At 42.3% G+C, this 20,749-nt stretch overlaps 1 protein-coding gene across 1 annotated transcript in view; it reads left to right on the forward strand.

Moving 5' to 3' along the window:
• The first annotated feature begins 186 nt into the window (after window positions 1–186).
• Window positions 187–20,749, forward strand: part of LOC311122867 (calcium uniporter protein, mitochondrial-like) — a 27,337-nt gene continuing 6,774 nt past the window's right edge. The window contains exons 1-2 of the mRNA XM_084197181.1: window positions 187–463; window positions 15,060–15,117. Of these exons, the coding sequence (XP_084053307.1) occupies window positions 353–463; window positions 15,060–15,117 (169 nt within the window). The 5' untranslated portion in view covers window positions 187–352. The remainder of the gene's footprint in view (window positions 464–15,059; window positions 15,118–20,749) is intronic.

Genomic DNA, 20,749 nt, shown 5'->3' on the forward strand with positions numbered 1-20,749 from the left:
CCAGCTATTATAAGCCATGCATTTGTATACTTGTTTTGCAGCTCAGTAAGCTTATCAGCAAGATCAGAAAATAAAGTCTTATTTGAGGTGTGAAAATTGGAGATCTATATAACCCATCTCCTATCTTTGGAAGCACAAGATCACCATCATCAGTCCCTATCCCTGATAACCCAACTGCGTCACGGTCCACAGTAAACATTCTACCAATGAGAGAGCTGATTTGACACGTGAGGGAGAGCTGCGCCCTCGTAGTTCAGTGTATTCAACAAGCGGTGGAAGTTTTTTTTTTAAATTACAGTTCCGTATAAACTTGACCGGTTCTGTTTAATCGCGTTTGATCGTGTTTCCAACCATGCTTCGGTTCGGCAGAGTTGCCAAACTTCACCACGGAGTTCTCCGCTGCTCGCTCTCACTCGCCTCTCCCTCTAGCAAAAGTTGCAGCGCGATTCAAGTTCTCTACTTGGTGAGTTCTTATCAATAGGTTTATCTCTTGGATGTCATGACATGAATGCATAGGGAACTATGCTCATTGTATATGTTACTGTTGGACAGGAGGTATTCTAGTATTCACCGCCAAAAGCTGTCTCTCTTTCTCCACTCCCCATTTCCGCAGTCTTTGGAGAATCAGCTCAAATGAAACGTTAGCCCCATACCGTATAAACATGCTCAGCCCTGAACAAAGAGAACCAGAGCAGGGGGATAAAAACCTGTTTTCAAATATGTTTTTTGTTGTCTAGCATAAAGTCAGACACTCCCTTCTCTCTCTGACTGATGACCGTGTGAACGCGCGCCAAGCGTGCACAGTGGGGCGTGTGTGTGTGTAAGAGGATGGTGAATCATTTGCATGGAAGTGGAGCGCGTCTTGTAAATCACTGGCAAAATGGAGTCAAAACTGCCACGCAACCTGGCAAATCATTTGCTTCAGCTCAAGAGGAAACATATATTTTACAGCCTTCAGGAAGCTGATAGTGGTGACTCCCATAAATAAAGCCAGGATACAGAAAGCTAGGGCAGGGTTGCCGTTTGCCGGTAATAGCAGGCCATTAAAAACATTGAAAAGCAGTGCCAATTGTCCAGAAAATAAAAATAAAAAATCCCATTGTGAAATCATCATTTTAGCCTATTCAGTGATGGAAATACCAGTTGATGGAAATACATTTGACCAGTCATGCTTATCGTTCTATGGGTTAATTTGCATATTTTAGTGGAATTAAATTGGCACATGTGTATATTCCTTATGTATCATATTTATCACACAGCATGCAGAGCTTTGGAGCCGAACATCTCAGACAGCGCTTTTATAAGCCCAATCATTGGCAACAATTCTACATTTACATTTACTAATGCAATCGTGTAAAAAAAAAAAAAAATGTTTTGACCACTATTTAAAAATAAAACTACTATTTTGCAACTGGTAATTAAAGCTTGCTTCCCATTCGCCATTCAAATGCGTAGGCAATGGAAGGCTGGCGTCATCGGCGCGTCACACACCACTTTGCAATGATCTGGAGGCAGTATGCATTTTGAAAACATATAGCTACTTCATTGTTTAAAACCTGAACGTTTTACTACATTTAATGAGGCATGTTTTACCTTGCTTCAAAGTAGCCTAGACGAAATCCGACCATATCATTTACATTTACGTCATTTAGCAGACGCTCTTATCCAGAGCGACTTACAGTTAGTGAGTGCATACATTATTTTTTTCATTTTTATTTTATTTTTTTCATACTGGCCCCCCCGTGGGAATCGAACCCACAACCCTGGCGTTGCAAACGCCATGCTCTACCAACTGAGCTACATCCCCTGCCGGCCATTCCCTCCCCTACCCTGGACGACGCTGGGCCAATTGTGCGCCGCCCCATGGGTCTCCCGGTCACGGGCCGGCTACGACAGAGCCTGGATACGAACCAGGATCTCTAGTGGCACAGCTAGAGATCACTGCGCCACTCGGCGTGGAGGAAATTATTTTATAATGACTTCCATACAGTATACCATTGAAGACTTCCATACCATTTAAACCAGTAGCCTATTTATTTTTATCATGTTCTATTGGTTTTCAACTTCCTGTGATTGTCCGGTAGCCAAATGCACATTCGCGCGTAGCCGACTGCCTTGTCAACATTTTAAGCTAAACGTTCTGATCTGTTGCATCAGATTCATTGTTTTTTTAAACGTTTTTTTTTCTCCATGTAGCCGAGGCCCACTGGTTGTATGAATTAGGGATCTATCGTACCACAACTGTCCCAGAGTCTGATTGGTACAGGCTATTTCTTTCTCGACAAGCTGACCAATAGAAAGGTCAACTATTCTACTATGGGGGATAGTAGATTGACATAGGCTCATGGGCAGTGTGACAAAAAGGCTCGGGGAAGCTTTCCCTATTGCCAAAATGATATAGCCTAATTAGCCTACTCCTGTCTATCCAGAAATGAATACAATCATTCCAAATTGGCTACCAAAGCATGCTTTGGCCCCAGAGCATCATTCGCTTCCCCTAGCCTTCAAAAAAACAACAACAACAGTTGTGGATTGTTTTAAATCACATTGTCTACAGTCGAAGGAAAGGCAAGCGCCGCGCCCAGCGAATACCAAATAGATGATTGTTGAGTTGCGACTGCCAGTGAAAAGTAGAGGCCCAGCCAGACACATCGCAGTATTTCAAAATTCAATCGTAGGAAAAACCCAGTTTGGAAAGCAGATGGCTGCTGTAAGGAGAAGACAATGAAATGGCTCATCTACCTTTTAGTTATCAACATTCTCAACTTAATTGAGCAAACAACAGCAGACCAATAGTCTATCTTATTGACAACAGCAGGCCTATAGTCTATCTTATTGACAACAGCAGGCCTATAGTCTATCTTATTGACAACAGCAGGCCTATAGTCTATCTTATTGACAACAGCAGGCCTATCTTATTGACAACAGCAGACCTATAGCCTATCTTATTGACAACAGCAGGCCTATAGTCTATCTTATTGACAACAGCAGGCCTATAGTCTATCTTATTGACAACAGCAGGCCTATAGCCTATCTTATTGACAACAGCAGGCCTATAGTCTATCTTATTGACAACAGCAGGCCTATAGTCTATCTTATTGACAACAGCAGGCCTATAGTCTATCTTATTGACAACAGCAGGCCTATAGTCTATCTTATTGACAACAGCAGGCCTATAGTCTATCTTATTGACAACAGCAGGCCTATAGTCTATCTTATTGACAACAGCAGGCCTATAGTCTATCTTATTGACAACAGCAGGCCTATAGTCTATCTTATTGACAACAGCAGGCCTATAGTCTATCTTATTGACAACAGCAGGCCCATCTTATTGACAACAGCAGGCCTATAGCCTATCTTATTGACAACAGCAGGCCTATAGTCTATCTTATTGACAACAGCAGGCCTATAGTCTATCTTATTGACAACAGCAGGCCTATAGCCTATCTTATTGACAACAGCAGGCCTATAGTCTATCTTATTGACAACAGCAGGCCTATCTTATTGACAACAGCAGGCCTATAGTCTATCTTATTGACAACAGCAGGCCTATAGTCTATCTTATTGACAACAGCAGGCCTATAGTCTATCTTATTGACAACAGCAGGCCTATAGTCTATCTTATTGACAACAGCAGGCCTATAGTCTATCTTATTGACAACAGCAGGCCTATAGTCTATCTTATTGACAACAGCAGACCTATCTTATTGACAACAGCAGGCCTATAGTCTATCTTATTGACAACAGCAGGCCTATAGTCTATCTTATTGACAACAGCAGGCCTATAGTCTATCTTATTGACAACAGCAGACCTATAGTCTATCTTATTGACAACAGCAGGCCTATAGTCTATCTTATTGACAACAGCAGGCCTATAGTCTATCATATTGACAACAGCAGGCCTATAGTCTATCTTATTGACAACAGCAGGCCTATAGTCTATCTTATTGACAACAGCAGGCCTATAGTCTATCTTATTGACAACAGCAGGCCTATAGCCTATCTTATTGACAACAGCAGGCCTATAGTCTGTCTTATTGACAACAGCAGGCCTATAGTCTATCTTATTGACAACAGCAGGCCTATAGTCTATCTTATTGACAACAGCAGACCTATAGCCTATCTTATTGACAACAGCAGACCTATAGTCTATCTTATTGACAACAGCAGGCCTATAGTCTATCTTATTGACAACAGCAGGCCTATAGTCTATCTTATTGACAACAGCAGGCCTATAGTCTATCTTATTGACAACAGCAGGCCTATAGTCTATCTTATTGACAACAGCAGGCCTATCTTATTGACAACAGCAGGCCTATAGTCTATCTTATTGACAACAGCAGACCTATCTTATTGACAACAGCAGGCCTATAGTCTATCATATTGACAACAGCAGGCCTATAGTCTATCTTATTGACAACAGCAGGCCTATAGTCTATCTTATTGACAACAGCAGGCCTATAGTCTATCTTATTGACAACAGCAGGCCTATAGCCTATCTTATTGACAACAGCAGGCCTATAGTCTGTCTTATTGACAACAGCAGGCCTATAGTCTATCTTATTGACAACAGCAGGCCTATAGTCTATCTTATTGACAACAGCAGACCTATAGCCTATCTTATTGACAACAGCAGACCTATAGTCTATCTTATTGACAACAGCAGGCCTATAGTCTATCTTATTGACAACAGCAGGCCTATAGTCTATCTTATTGACAACAGCAGGCCTATAGTCTATCTTATTGACAACAGCAGGCCTATAGTCTATCTTATTGACAACAGCAGGCCTATCTTATTGACAACAGCAGGCCTATAGTCTATCTTATTGACAACAGCAGGCCTATCTTATTGACAACAGCAGGCCTATAGTCTATCTTATTGACAACAGCAGACCTATCTTATTGACAACAGCAGACCTATCTTATTGACAACAGCAGGCCTATAGTCTATCTTATTGACAACAGCAGACCTATCTTATTGACAACAGCAGACCTATCTTATTGACAACAGCAGGCCTATCTTATTGACAACAGCAGGCCTATAGTCTATCTTATTGACAACAGCAGGCCTATAGTCTATCTTATTGACAACAGCAGGCCTATAGTCTATCTTATTGACAACAGCAGGCCTATAGTCTATCTTATTGACAACAGCAGGCCTATAGTCTATCTTATTGACAACAGCAGGCCTATAGTCTATCTTATTGACAACAGCAGGCCTATAGTCTATCTTATTGACAACAGCAGACCTATAGCCTATCTTATTGACAACAGCAGGCCTATAGTCTATCTTATTGACAACAGCAGACCTATAGTCTATCTTATTGACAACAGCAGGCCTATAGCCTATCTTATTGACAACAGCAGGCCTATAGCCTATCTTATTGACAACAGCAGGCCTATAGTCTATCTTATTGACAACAGCAGGCCTATAGTCTATCTTATTGACAACAGCAGGCCTATAGCCTATCTTATTGACAACAGCAGGCCTATAGTCTATCTTATTGACAACAGCAGGCCTATAGTCTATCTTATTGACAACAGCAGGCCTATAGTCTATCTTATTGACAACAGCAGGCCTATAGTCTATCTTATTGACAACAGCAGGCCTATAGTCTATCTTATTGACAACAGCAGGCCTATAGCCTATCTTATTGACAACAGCAGGCCTATAGTCTATCTTATTGACAACAGCAGGCCTATAGTCTATCTTATTGACAACAGCAGACCTATAGTCTATCTTATTGACAACAGCAGGCCTATAGCCTATCTTATTGACAACAGCAGGCCTATAGTCTATCTTATTGACAACAGCAGGCCTATAGCCTATCTTATTGACAACAGCAGACCTATAGTCTATCTTATTGACAACAGCAGGCCTATAGTCTATCTTATTGACAACAGCAGGCCTATAGTCTATCTTATTGACAACAGCAGGCCTATCTTATTGACAACAGCAGACCTATAGTCTATCTTATTGACAACAGCAGGCCTATAGTCTATCTTATTGACAACAGCAGGCCTATAGTCTATCTTATTGACAACAGCAGGCCTATAGCCTATCTTATTGACAACAGCAGGCCTATAGTCTATCTTATTGACAACAGCAGGCCTATAGTCTATCTTATTGACAACAGCAGGCCTATAGTCTATCTTATTGACAACAGCAGGCCTATAGCCTATCTTATTGACAACAGCAGGCCTATAGTCTATCTTATTGACAACAGCAGGCCCATCTTATTGACAACAGCAGGCCTATAGTCTATCTTATTGACAACAGCAGGCCTATAGCCTATCTTATTGACAACAGCAGGCCTATAGCCTATCTTATTGACAACAGCAGGCCTATAGTCTATCTTATTGACAACAGCAGACCTATCTTATTGACAACAGCAGACCTATAGTCTATCTTATTGACAACAGCAGGCCTATAGCCTATCTTATTGACAACAGCAGGCCTATAGTCTATCTTATTGACAACAGCAGGCCTATAGTCTATCTTATTGACAACAGCAGGCCTATAGTCTATCTTATTGACAACAGCAGGCCTATAGTCTATCTTATTGACAACAGCAGACCTATCTTATTGACAACAGCAGGCCTATAGTCTATCTTATTGACAACAGCAGGCCTATAGTCTATCTTATTGACAACAGCAGACCTATCTTATTGACAACAGCAGGCCTATAGTCTATCTTATTGACAACAGCAGGCCTATAGTCTATCTTATTGACAACAGCAGGCCTATAGTCTATCTTATTGACAACAGCAGGCCTATAGCCTATCTTATTGACAACAGCAGGCCTATAGTCTATCTTATTGACAACAGCAGGCCTATAGTCTATCTTATTGACAACAGCAGGCCTATAGTCTATCTTATTGACAACAGCAGGCCTATAGTCTATCTTATTGACAACAGCAGGCCTATAGTCTATCTTATTGACAACAGCAGGCCTATAGCCTATCTTATTGACAACAGCAGACCTATAGTCTATCTTATTGACAACAGCAGGCCTATAGCCTATCTTATTGACAACAGCAGGCCTATAGCCTATCTTATTGACAACAGCAGGCCTATAGTCTATCTTATTGACAACAGCAGGCCTATAGTCTATCTTATTGACAACAGCAGGCCTATAGTCTATCTTATTGACAACAGCAGGCCTATAGCCTATCTTATTGACAACAGCAGGCCTATAGTCTATCTTATTGACAACAGCAGGCCTATAGTCTATCTTATTGACAACAGCAGGCCTATCTTATTGACAACAGCAGGCCTATAGTCTATCTTATTGACAACAGCAGGCCTATCTTATTGACAACAGCAGGCCTATAGTCTATCTTATTGACAACAGCAGGCCTATCTTATTGAAAACAGCAGGCCTATAGTCTATCTTATTGACAACAGCAGGCCTATAGTCTATCTTATTGACAACAGCAGGCTTATAGTCTATCTTATTGACAACAGCAGGCCTATAGTCTATCTTATTGACAACAGCAGACCTATCTTATTGACAACAGCAGGCCTATAGTCTATCTTATTGACAACAGCAGGCCTATAGTCTATCTTATTGACAACAGCAGGCCTATAGTCTATCTTATTGACAACAGCAGGCCTATAGTCTATCTTATTGACAACAGCAGACCTATAGCCTATCTTATTGACAACAGCAGGCCTATAGTCTATCTTATTGACAACAGCAGGCCTATAGTCTATCTTATTGACAACAGCAGGCCTATAGTCTATCTTATTGACAACAGCAGGCCTATAGCCTATCTTATTGACAACAGCAGGCCTATAGTCTATCTTATTGACAACAGCAGACCTATCTTATTGACAACAGCAGGCCTATAGTCTATCTTATTGACAACAGCAGGCCTATAGCCTATCTTATTGACAACAGCAGGCCTATAGTCTATCTTATTGACAACAGCAGGCCTATAGTCTATCTTATTGACAACAGCAGGCCTATAGTCTATCTTATTGACAACAGCAGGCCTATCTTATTGACAACAGCAGGCCTATAGTCTATCTTATTGACAACAGCAGGCCTATAGTCTATCTTATTGACAACAGCAGGCCTATAGCCTATCTTATTGACAACAGCAGGCCTATAGTCTATCTTATTGACAACAGCAGGCCCATCTTATTGACAACAGCAGGCCTATAGTCTATCTTATTGACAACAGCAGGCCTATAGTCTATCTTATTGACAACAGCAGGCCTATAGTCTATCTTATTGACAACAGCAGGCCTATAGTCTATCTTATTGACAACAGCAGGCCTATAGTCTATCTTATTGACAACAGCAGGCCTATAGTCTATCTTATTGACAACAGCAGGCCTATAGCCTATCTTATTGACAACAGCAGGCCTATAGTCTATCTTATTGACAACAGCAGGCCTATAGTCTATCTTATTGACAACAGCAGGCCTATCTTATTGACAACAGCAGGCCTATAGTCTATCTTATTGACAACAGCAGGCCCATCTTATTGACAACAGCAGACCTATAGTCTATCTTATTGACAACAGCAGGCCTATAGTCTATCTTATTGACAACAGCAGGCCTATAGTCTATCTTATTGACAACAGCAGGCCTATAGCCTATCTTATTGACAACAGCAGGCCTATAGTCTATCTTATTGACAACAGCAGGCCTATAGTCTATCTTATTGACAACAGCAGGCCTATCTTATTGACAACAGCAGGCCTATAGTCTATCTTATTGACAACAGCAGGCCTATCTTATTGACAACAGCAGGCCTATAGTCTATCTTATTGACAACAGCAGGCCTATCTTATTGAAAACAGCAGGCCTATAGTCTATCTTATTGACAACAGCAGGCCTATAGTCTATCTTATTGACAACAGCAGGCTTATAGTCTATCTTATTGACAACAGCAGGCCTATAGTCTATCTTATTGACAACAGCAGACCTATCTTATTGACAACAGCAGGCCTATAGTCTATCTTATTGACAACAGCAGGCCTATAGTCTATCTTATTGACAACAGCAGGCCTATAGTCTATCTTATTGACAACAGCAGGCCTATAGTCTATCTTATTGACAACAGCAGACCTATAGCCTATCTTATTGACAACAGCAGGCCTATAGTCTATCTTATTGACAACAGCAGGCCTATAGTCTATCTTATTGACAACAGCAGGCCTATAGTCTATCTTATTGACAACAGCAGGCCTATAGCCTATCTTATTGACAACAGCAGGCCTATAGTCTATCTTATTGACAACAGCAGACCTATCTTATTGACAACAGCAGGCCTATAGTCTATCTTATTGACAACAGCAGGCCTATAGCCTATCTTATTGACAACAGCAGGCCTATAGTCTATCTTATTGACAACAGCAGGCCTATAGTCTATCTTATTGACAACAGCAGGCCTATAGTCTATCTTATTGACAACAGCAGGCCTATCTTATTGACAACAGCAGGCCTATAGTCTATCTTATTGACAACAGCAGGCCTATAGTCTATCTTATTGACAACAGCAGGCCTATAGCCTATCTTATTGACAACAGCAGGCCTATAGTCTATCTTATTGACAACAGCAGGCCCATCTTATTGACAACAGCAGGCCTATAGTCTATCTTATTGACAACAGCAGGCCTATAGTCTATCTTATTGACAACAGCAGGCCTATAGTCTATCTTATTGACAACAGCAGGCCTATAGTCTATCTTATTGACAACAGCAGGCCTATAGTCTATCTTATTGACAACAGCAGGCCTATAGTCTATCTTATTGACAACAGCAGGCCTATAGCCTATCTTATTGACAACAGCAGGCCTATAGTCTATCTTATTGACAACAGCAGGCCTATAGTCTATCTTATTGACAACAGCAGGCCTATCTTATTGACAACAGCAGGCCTATAGTCTATCTTATTGACAACAGCAGGCCCATCTTATTGACAACAGCAGACCTATAGTCTATCTTATTGACAACAGCAGGCCTATAGTCTATCTTATTGACAACAGCAGGCCTATAGTCTATCTTATTGACAACAGCAGGCCTATAGCCTATCTTATTGACAACAGCAGGCCTATAGTCTATCTTATTGACAACAGCAGGCCCATCTTATTGACAACAGCAGGCCTATCTTATTGACAACAGCAGGCCTATAGTCTATCTTATTGACAACAGCAGGCCTATAGTCTATCTTATTGACAACAGCAGGCCTATAGTCTATCTTATTGACAACAGCAGGCCTATAGTCTATCTTATTGACAACAGCAGGCCTATAGTCTATCTTATTGACAACAGCAGGCCTATAGCCTATCTTATTGACAACAGCAGGCCTATAGTCTATCTTATTGACAACAGCAGGCCTATAGTCTATCTTATTGACAACAGCAGACCTATCTTATTGACAACAGCAGGCCTATCTTATTGACAACAGCAGGCCTATAGTCTATCTTATTGACAACAGCAGGCCTATAGTCTATCTTATTGACAACAGCAGGCCCATCTTATTGACAACAGCAGACCTATAGTCTATCTTATTGACAACAGCAGGCCTATAGTCTATCTTATTGACAACAGCAGGCCTATAGTCTATCTTATTGACAACAGCAGGCCTATAGTCTATCTTATTGACAACAGCAGGCCCATCTTATTGACAACAGCAGGCCTATCTTATTGACAACAGCAGGCCTATAGTCTATCTTATTGACAACAGCAGGCCTATAGTCTATCTTATTGACAACAGCAGGCCTATAGTCTATCTTATTGACAACAGCAGGCCTATAGTCTATCTTATTGACAACAGCAGGCCTATAGTCTATCTTATTGACAACAGCAGGCCTATAGCCTATCTTATTGACAACAGCAGGCCTATAGTCTATCTTATTGACAACAGCAGGCCTATAGTCTATCTTATTGACAACAGCAGACCTATCTTATTGACAACAGCAGGCCTATCTTATTGACAACAGCAGGCCTATAGTCTATCTTATTGACAACAGCAGGCCTATAGTCTATCTTATTGACAACAGCAGGCCTATAGCCTATCTTATTGACAACAGCAGGCCTATAGTCTATCTTATTGACAACAGCAGGCCTATAGTCTATCTTATTGACAACAGCAGGCCTATAGTCTATCTTATTGACAACAGCAGGCCTATAGTCTGTCTTATTGACAACAGCAGGCCTATAGTCTATCTTATTGACAACAGCAGGCCTATAGCCTATCTTATTGACAACAGCAGGCCTATAGTCTATCTTATTGACAACAGCAGGCCTATAGCCTATCTTATTGACAACAGCAGGCCTATAGTCTATCTTATTGACAACAGCAGGCCTATAGTCTATCTTATTGACAACAGCAGGCCTATAGTCTGTCTTATTGACAACAGCAGGCCTATAGTCTATCTTATTGACAACAGCAGGCCTATAGCCTATCTTATTGACAACAGCAGGCCTATAGTCTATCTTATTGACAACAGCAGGCCTATAGTCTATCTTATTGACAACAGCAGGCCTATCTTATTGACAACAGCAGGCCTATAGTCTATCTTATTGACAACAGCAGGCCTATAGTCTATCTTATTGACAACAGCAGGCCTATAGTCTATCTTATTGACAACAGCAGACCTATAGTCTATCTTATTGACAACAGCAGACCTATCTTATTGACAACAGCAGGCCTATAGTCTATCTTATTGACAACAGCAGGCCTATAGTCTATCTTATTGACAACAGCAGGCCTATAGTCTATCTTATTGACAACAGCAGGCCTATAGTCAATCTTATTGACAACAGCAGACCTATCTTATTGACAACAGCAGGCCTATAGTCTATCTTATTGACAACAGCAGGCCTATAGTCTATCTTATTGACAACAGCAGACCTATAGCCTATCTTATTGACAACAGCAGGCCTATAGTCTATCTTATTGACAACAGCAGGCCTATTGTCTATCTTATTGACAACAGCAGGCCTATAGTCTATCTTATTGACAACAGCAGGCCTATAGTCTATCTTATTGACAACAGCAGGCCTATAGCCTATCTTATTGACAACAGCAGGCCTATAGTCTATCTTATTGACAACAGCAGGCCTATAGTCTATCTTATTGACAACAGCAGGCCTATAGTCTATCTTATTGACAACAGCAGGCCTATAGTCTGTCTTATTGACAACAGCAGGCCTATAGTCTATCTTATTGACAACAGCAGGCCTATAGCCTATCTTATTGACAACAGCAGGCCTATAGTCTATCTTATTGACAACAGCAGGCCTATAGCCTATCTTATTGACAACAGCAGGCCTATAGTCTATCTTATTGACAACAGCAGGCCTATAGTCTATCTTATTGACAACAGCAGGCCTATAGTCTGTCTTATTGACAACAGCAGGCCTATAGTCTATCTTATTGACAACAGCAGGCCTATAGCCTATCTTATTGACAACAGCAGGCCTATAGTCTATCTTATTGACAACAGCAGGCCTATAGTCTATCTTATTGACAACAGCAGGCCTATCTTATTGACAACAGCAGGCCTATAGTCTATCTTATTGACAACAGCAGGCCTATAGTCTATCTTATTGACAACAGCAGGCCTATAGTCTATCTTATTGACAACAGCAGACCTATAGTCTATCTTATTGACAACAGCAGACCTATCTTATTGACAACAGCAGGCCTATAGTCTATCTTATTGACAACAGCAGGCCTATAGTCTATCTTATTGACAACAGCAGGCCTATAGTCTATCTTATTGACAACAGCAGGCCTATAGTCAATCTTATTGACAACAGCAGACCTATCTTATTGACAACAGCAGGCCTATAGTCTATCTTATTGACAACAGCAGGCCTATAGTCTATCTTATTGACAACAGCAGACCTATAGCCTATCTTATTGACAACAGCAGGCCTATAGTCTATCTTATTGACAACAGCAGGCCTATTGTCTATCTTATTGACAACAGCAGGCCTATAGTCTATCTTATTGACAACAGCAGGCCTATAGTCTATCTTATTGACAACAGCAGGCCTATAGTCTATCTTATTGACAACAGCAGGCCTATAGTCTATCTTATTGACAACAGCAGGCCTATCTTATTGACAACAGCAGGCCTATAGTCTATCTTATTGACAACAGCAGGCCTATAGTCTATCTTATTGACAACAGCAGGCCTATAGTCTATCTTATTGACAACAGCAGGCCTATAGTCTATCTTATTGACAACAGCAGGCCTATCTTATTGACAACAGCAGGCCTATAGTCTATCTTATTGACAACAGCAGGCCTATAGCCTATCTTATTGACAACAGCAGGCCTATAGTCTATCTTATTGACAACAGCAGGCCTATAGTCTATCTTATTGACAACAGCAGGCCTATAGTCTATCTTATTGACAACAGCAGGCCTATAGTCTATCTTATTGACAACAGCAGGCCTATAGCCTATCTTATTGACAACAGCAGAGAGCACTGGCCATATCCCCGCTGAGTACACGCTGCGCATATTCACTCTTTATCATTGTTGGGTCAGTGCCACTTAAAAGTTTGTTTTTGGACAATAATTTCCTCCTCCAGTTTAGATGGACGTAACATCATATTAGTGTCTCCTCTTCTCATAGGTCTATTATATGGACAACATCATATTAGTGTCTCCTCTTCTCATAGGTCTATTATATGGACAACATCATATTAGTGTCTCCTCTTCTCATAGGTCTATTATATGGACAACATCATATTAGTGTCTCCTCTTCTCATAGGTCTATTATATGGACAACATCATATTAGTGTCTCCTCTTCTCATTGGTCTATTATATGGACAACATCATATTAGTGTCTCCTCTTCTCATAGGTCTATTATATGGACAACATCATATTAGTGTCTCCTCTTCTCATAGGTCTATTATATGGACAACATCATATTAGTGTCTCCTCTTCTCATTGGTCTATTATATGGACAACATCATATTAGTGTCTCCTCTTCTCATAGGTCTATTATATGGACAACATCATATTAGTGTCTCCTCTTCTCATTGGTCTATTATATGGACAACATCATATTAGTGTCTCCTCTTCTCATAGGTCTATTATATGGACAACATCATATTAGTGTCTCCTCTTCTCATAGGTCTATTATATGGACAACATCATATTAGTGTCTCCTCTTCTCATAGGTCTATTATATGGACAACATCATATGAGTGTCTTCTCTTCTCATAGGTCTATTATATGGACAACATCATATTAGTGTCTCCTCTTCTCATTGGTCTATTATATGGACAACATCATATTAGTGTCTCCTCTTCTCATAGGTCTATTATATGGACAACATCATATTAGTGTCTCCTCTTCTCATTGGTCTATTATATGGACAACATCATATTAGTGTCTCCTCTTCTCATAGGTCTATTATATGGACAACATCATATTAGTGTCTCCTCTTCTCATTGGTCTATTATATGGACAACATCATATTAGTGTCTCCTCTTCTCATTGGTCTATTATATGGACAACATCATATTAGTGTCTCCCCTTCTCATTGGTCTATTATATGGACAACATCATATTAGTGTCTCCTCTTCTCATTGGTCTATTATATGGACAACATCATATTAGTGTCTCCCCTTCTCATTGGTCTATTATATGGACAACATCATATTAGTGTCTCCTCTTCTCATTGGTCTATTATATGGACAACATCATATTAGTGTCTCCTCTTCTCATAGGTCTATTATATGGACAACATCATATTAGTGTCTCCTCTTCTCATAGGTCTATTACAGTGGCTTGTGAAAGTATTCACCCCCTTGGCATTTTTCCTATTTTGTTGCCTTACAACCTGGAATTAAAATTGTGACAGGTTGGCAGTATGTTGGTATCCTAGTGACAGGTTGGCAGTATGTTGGTATCCTAGTGACAGGTTGGCAGTATGTTGGTATCCTAGTGACAGGTTGGCAGTATGTTGGTATCCTAGTGACAGGTTGGCAGTATGTTGGTATCCTAGTGACAGGTTGGCAGTATGTTGGTATCCTAGTGACAGGTTGGTAAATGTTTCTCTCTCTTCTCTAGTCCAGACATGGTGCACCAAGACCAGCTCACTACTACAGCACCCTACCACCTGCCCCAGGTAACACACCCTACCACCTGCCCCAGGTAACACACCCTACCACCTGCCCCAGGTAACACACCCTACCACCTGCCCCAGGTAACACACCCTACCACCTGCCCCAGGTAACACACCCTACCACCTGCCCCAGGTAACACACCCTACCACCTGCCCCAGGTAACACACCCTACCACCTGCCCCAGGTAACACACCCTACCACCTGCCCCAGGTAACACACCCTACCACCTGCCCCAGGTAACACACCCTACCACCTGCCACAGGTAACACACCCTACCACCTGCCCCAGGTAACACACCCTACCACCTGCCACAGGTAACACACCCTACCACCTGCCCCAGGTAACACACCCTACCACCTGCCCCAGGTAACACACCCTACCACCTGCCCCAGGTAACACACCCTACCACCTGCCCCAGGTAACACACCCTACCACCTGCCCCAGGTAACACACCCTACCACCTGCCCCAGGTAACACACCCTACCACCTGCCCCAGGTAACACACCCTACCACCTGCCCCAGGTAACACACCCTACCACCTGCCCCAGGTAACACACCCTACCACCTGCCACAGGTAACACACCCTACCACCTGCCCCAGGTAACACACCCTACCACCTGCCACAGGTAACACACCCTACCACCTGCCCCAGGTAACACACCCTACCACCTGCCCCAGGTAACACACCCTACCACCTGCCCCAGGTAACACACCCTACCACCTGCCCCAGGTAACACACCCTACCACCTGCCCCAGGTAACACACCCTACCACCTGCCCCAGGTAACACACCCTACCACCTGCCCCAGGTAACACACCCTACCACCTGCCCCAGGTAACACACCCTACCACCTGCCCCAGGTAACACACCCTACCACCTGCCTCAGGTAACACACCCTACCACCTGCCCCAGGTAACACACCCTACCACCTGCCCCAGGTAACACACCATACCACCTGCCCCAGGTAACACACCCTACCACCTGCCCCAGGTAACACACACACACTTTGTCTCTGAAAAAGTGTTCTATTGAAAAGGATTTGTTACCTACATGTTTAATTTGGATCTCACGATGCGGTTATGCCTCTCACATTCAACAAAATCCTTACCTGGCTGAGCCTCTCACATTCAACAAAATCCTTACATGGCTGAGCCTCTCACATTCAACAAAATCCTTACCTGGCTGAGCCTCTCACATTCAACAAAATCCTTACCTGGCTGAGCCTCTCACATTCAACAAAATCCTTACCTGGCTGAGCCTCTCACATTCAACAAAATCCTTACATGGCTGAGCCTCTCACATTCAACAAAATCCTTACATGGCTGAGCCTCTCACATTCAACAAAATCCTTACCTGGCTGAGCCTCTCACATTCAACAAAATCCTTACCTGGCTGAGCCTCTCACATTCAACAAAATCCTTACCTGGCTGAGCCTCTCACATTCAACAAAATCCTTACCTGGCTGAGCCACTCACATGAAACAAAATCCTTACATGGCTGAGCCACTCACATGAAACAAAATCCTTACATGGCTGAGCCTCTCACATTCAACAAAATCCTTACATGGCTGAGCCACTCACATTCAACAAAATCCTTACATGGCTGAGCCACTCACATTCAACAAAATCCTTACCTGGCTGAGCCACTCACATTCAACAAAATCCTTACCTGGCTGAGCCTCTCACATGAAACAAAATCCTTACCTGGCTGAGCCTCTCACATGAAACAAAATCCTTACCTGGCTGAGCCAGTCACATTCAACAAAATCCTTACCTGGCTGAGCCACTCACATTCAACAAAATCCTTACCTGGCTGAGCCACTCACATTCAACAAAATCCTTACCTGGCTGAGCCACTCACATTCAACAAAATCCTTACCTGGCTGAGCCACTCACATTCAACAAAATCCTTACCTGGCTGAGCCACTCACATTCAACAAAATCCTTACCTGGCTGAGCCACTCACATTAAACAAAATCCTTACCTGGCTGAGCCTCTCACGTTCAACAAAATCCTTACCTGGCTGAGCCACTCACATTAAACAAAATCCTTACCTGGCTGAGCCACTCACATTCAACCGTCATTTTTTGACTTGCCAATGTAGTGGTGTGCGCACTAAACAATGAGGATTCTCCTAACCACCACGCTGTCTCGCAAAAACTATGATGTGATGATTAAATTGTTAACGTGGCTATAAACGAGCTGTGGCCCAAACCAGCCTCGTAAAAGTTTTCAGTCAGACATTCACGCGGGGCATACAGAGTTGAAATTTCTAGCCAACAGTTTGACTTGAGTAACATTGCTTGTGAACTTCAGAGCTGTAACGATTTGACACTTTGGCGTTTGGTTAAAGGCAAGCACAAACGCATACTAGTAGTAATGGCTCCTGCTGGAGAGTCAACACATTCTGGGTAATGATAAACAACGTCATCATCTCACTGGCTTCGTCTCTGACCCGCTCACAATGAATGAGCGTCGCGAGCAGGCAATGAGATGGGGATTTAGTCTCCGATCTCAGAAAAAGCTTGTCCGGATTGTCCTGGGCTTGTGGCTGTCTATAAATCACTGCTGTTTTAAATCTGCCTGCAACCTGCCCTGTCTGGAAGCTCCATGGCGTACAGGCGTTGGCCTGCGTTGCTACCATGGCACCCAAAGCTCCATGGCGTACAGGCGTTGGCCTGCGTTGCTACCATGGCACCCAAAGCTCCATGGCGTACAGGCGTTGGCCTGCGTTGCTACCATGGCACCCAAAGCTCCATGGCGTACAGGCGTTGGCCTGCGTTGCTACCATGGCACCCAAAGCTCCATGGCGTACAGGCGTTGGCCTGCGTTGCTACCATGGCACCCAAAGCTCCATGGCGTACAGGCGTTGGATTGCGTTGCTACCATGGCACCCAAAGCTCCATGGCGTACAGGCGTTGGCCTGCGTTGCTACCATGGCACCCAAAGCTCCATGGCGTACAGGCGTTGGCCTGCGTTGCTACCATGGCACCCAAAGCTCCATGGCGTACAGGCGTTGGCCTGCGTTGCTACCATGGCACCCAAAGCTCCATGGCGTACAGGCGTTGGCCTGCGTTGCTACCATGGCACCCAAAGCTCCATGGCGTACAGGCGTTGGCCTACGTTGCTACCATGGCACCCAAAGCTCCATGGCGTACAGGCGTTGGCCTACGTTGCTACCATGGCACCCAAAGCTCCATGGCGTACAGGCGTTGGCCTACGTTGCTACCATGGCACCCAAAGCTCCATGGCGTACAGGCGTTGGCCTGCGTTGCTTCCATGGCACCCAATGCTAAAGCTGGGACTAAGGGAGAGGACAGGGTTTCTCTATCACAACTGGAGGATCTTTTAAATGAACAAAAAGGGTTCTACAAGCAGTTGCTTCAAGAGCTCTGTCCAAATACCGATGGACTCAACTAACAAAAGAATGGACGATCAGACCAGAGAGGGCCTGAAGAACAATTTTGCAGTTATCCCAGGGAGAGGTGAAGAGACTTGCAGTAAGATGAAAAAAAAAAACTGGAAGTTCTCTCGATATAATATTCCATTTTATTTGGAACGGCAAGCCAGACAAAATGAAACGGGCCAATTTATATAATGAATATGAATTCCCAGGGCAGAAATGATGAAAAATTAAAGCATTAGACCTCTCACTAAAGGCTTCAGTCATACAAAAAACTATACTTAAATCCAAACTGGTTCTCTAGGAGATTAGTAAGAATGTCTCACCTCATGTTCAAGAATGGCCTTTTTCCCTTTATTCAGATTTCAACCTTGGTTATTTGAAAATGAAATAATCTAAAAAATATCGCTATTTTTAAAACAAGCCATAGAAATTTGGTTGCATTTACAGTTTAATCCACCTGAAAAGACAGAACAAATATTACAACAAATATTATGGCTAAACTCAAATATACTAATTGATTTAAAAAAACAATATTTCTGGAAAAAAATCTTAAACTGTATAATTTTTGTAAATTATTTCATAAATAGGACTCTTGGAGTTATGTCGCACATGCAGCTAACAAAAAATATATGGAAATGTCTGCTCTACTCAAAATTACAACCAACTAATTGCAGCATTACCGCAAAAATGGAAGAGGCAAGTGGAAGGGGGAGAAAATAAGGAACTTGTCTGTCGGCATTAAAGACCAAAATGGTTAAAGAAAACTGTGATGAATAAAAAGAACCAACAAAAGTTGTGTCAAAATGGCTTAAGGACAACAAAGTTAAGGTATTGGAGTGGCCATCACAAAGCCCTGACCTCAATCCTATAGAAAATGTGTGGGCAGAACTGAAAAAGTGTGTGCGAGCAAGAAGGCCTACAAACCTGACTCAGTTACACCAGCTCTGTCAGGAGGAATGGGCCAAAATTCACCCAACTTATTGTGGGAAGCTTGTGGAAGGCTACCCGAAACGTTTGACCCAAGGTAAACAATTTTAAAGGCAATGCTACCGAATACTAATTGAGTGTATGTAAACTTCTGACCCACTGGGAATGTGATGAAAGAAAGAAAAGCTGAAATAAATCATTCTCTCTACAATTATTCTGACATTTCACATTCTTAAAATTTACATTTACATTTTAGTCATTTAGCAGACGCTCTTATCCAGAGCGACTTACAGTTAGTGAATGCATACATAATTATTTTTATTCCTACCCCCTGTGGGAATCGAACCCACAACCCTGGCGTTGCAAACGCCATGCTCTATCAACTGAGCTACATCCCTGCCGGCCATTCCCTCCCCTACCTTGGACGACGCTGGGCCAATTGCGCGCCGCCCCATGGGTCTCCCGGTCACAGCCGGCTATGACAGAGCCTGGATTCGAACCAGGATCTCTAATGGCACCAGGATCTCTTAGACCACTGCGCCACTCGGGAGGTCTAAGGCACTGTGGTGATCCTAACTAACCTAAGACAGGGAATTTTTACTAGGATTAAATGTAAGGAATTGTGAAAAACTGAGTTTAAATGTATTTGGCTAAGGTGTATATAAACTTCCGACTTAAACTGTACAAATAGAAACAGTTGGGAAGAGATTTTCGATTTACTGATTCCATGGCACATGGTTTATGAACTGATACACAAAACGACACCGGATTCAAAACTTAGAATTGTTCAATTTAAATTATTATACAAAATGATTGCAACCAATAGAATGTTACACACAGTGCATTCAGAAAGTATTCAGACCCCTTGACATTTTGTTACGTTACAGCCTTATTCTAAAATTGATTAAATTAAACATTTTCCTCATCAATCTACACACAATACCCCATAATGACAAAGAAAAAACAGGTTTTTAATTTTGCAACTTTATTAAAAATAATAAACAGAAATACCTTATTTACATAAGTATTCAGACTCTTTGCTATGAGACTCGAAATTGAGCTCAGGTGCATCCTGTTTCCATTGATAATCCTTGAGATGTTTCTACAACTTGATTGGAGTCCACCTGTGGTAAATTCAATTGATTAGACATGATTTGGAAAGGCACACACCTGTCTATATAAGGTCCCACAGTTGACAGTGCATTTCAGAGCAAAAACCAAGCCATTAGGTCGAAGGAATTGTCCATAGAGCTCCGAGACAGGATTGTGTTGAGGCACAGATCTGGGGAAGGGTTCCAAAAA

Source organism: Coregonus lavaretus, assembly GCF_964263955.1.
Source record: "Coregonus lavaretus genome assembly, contig: HAP1_SCAFFOLD_909, whole genome shotgun sequence".
Lineage (NCBI taxonomy): Eukaryota > Metazoa > Chordata > Actinopteri > Salmoniformes > Salmonidae > Coregonus > Coregonus lavaretus.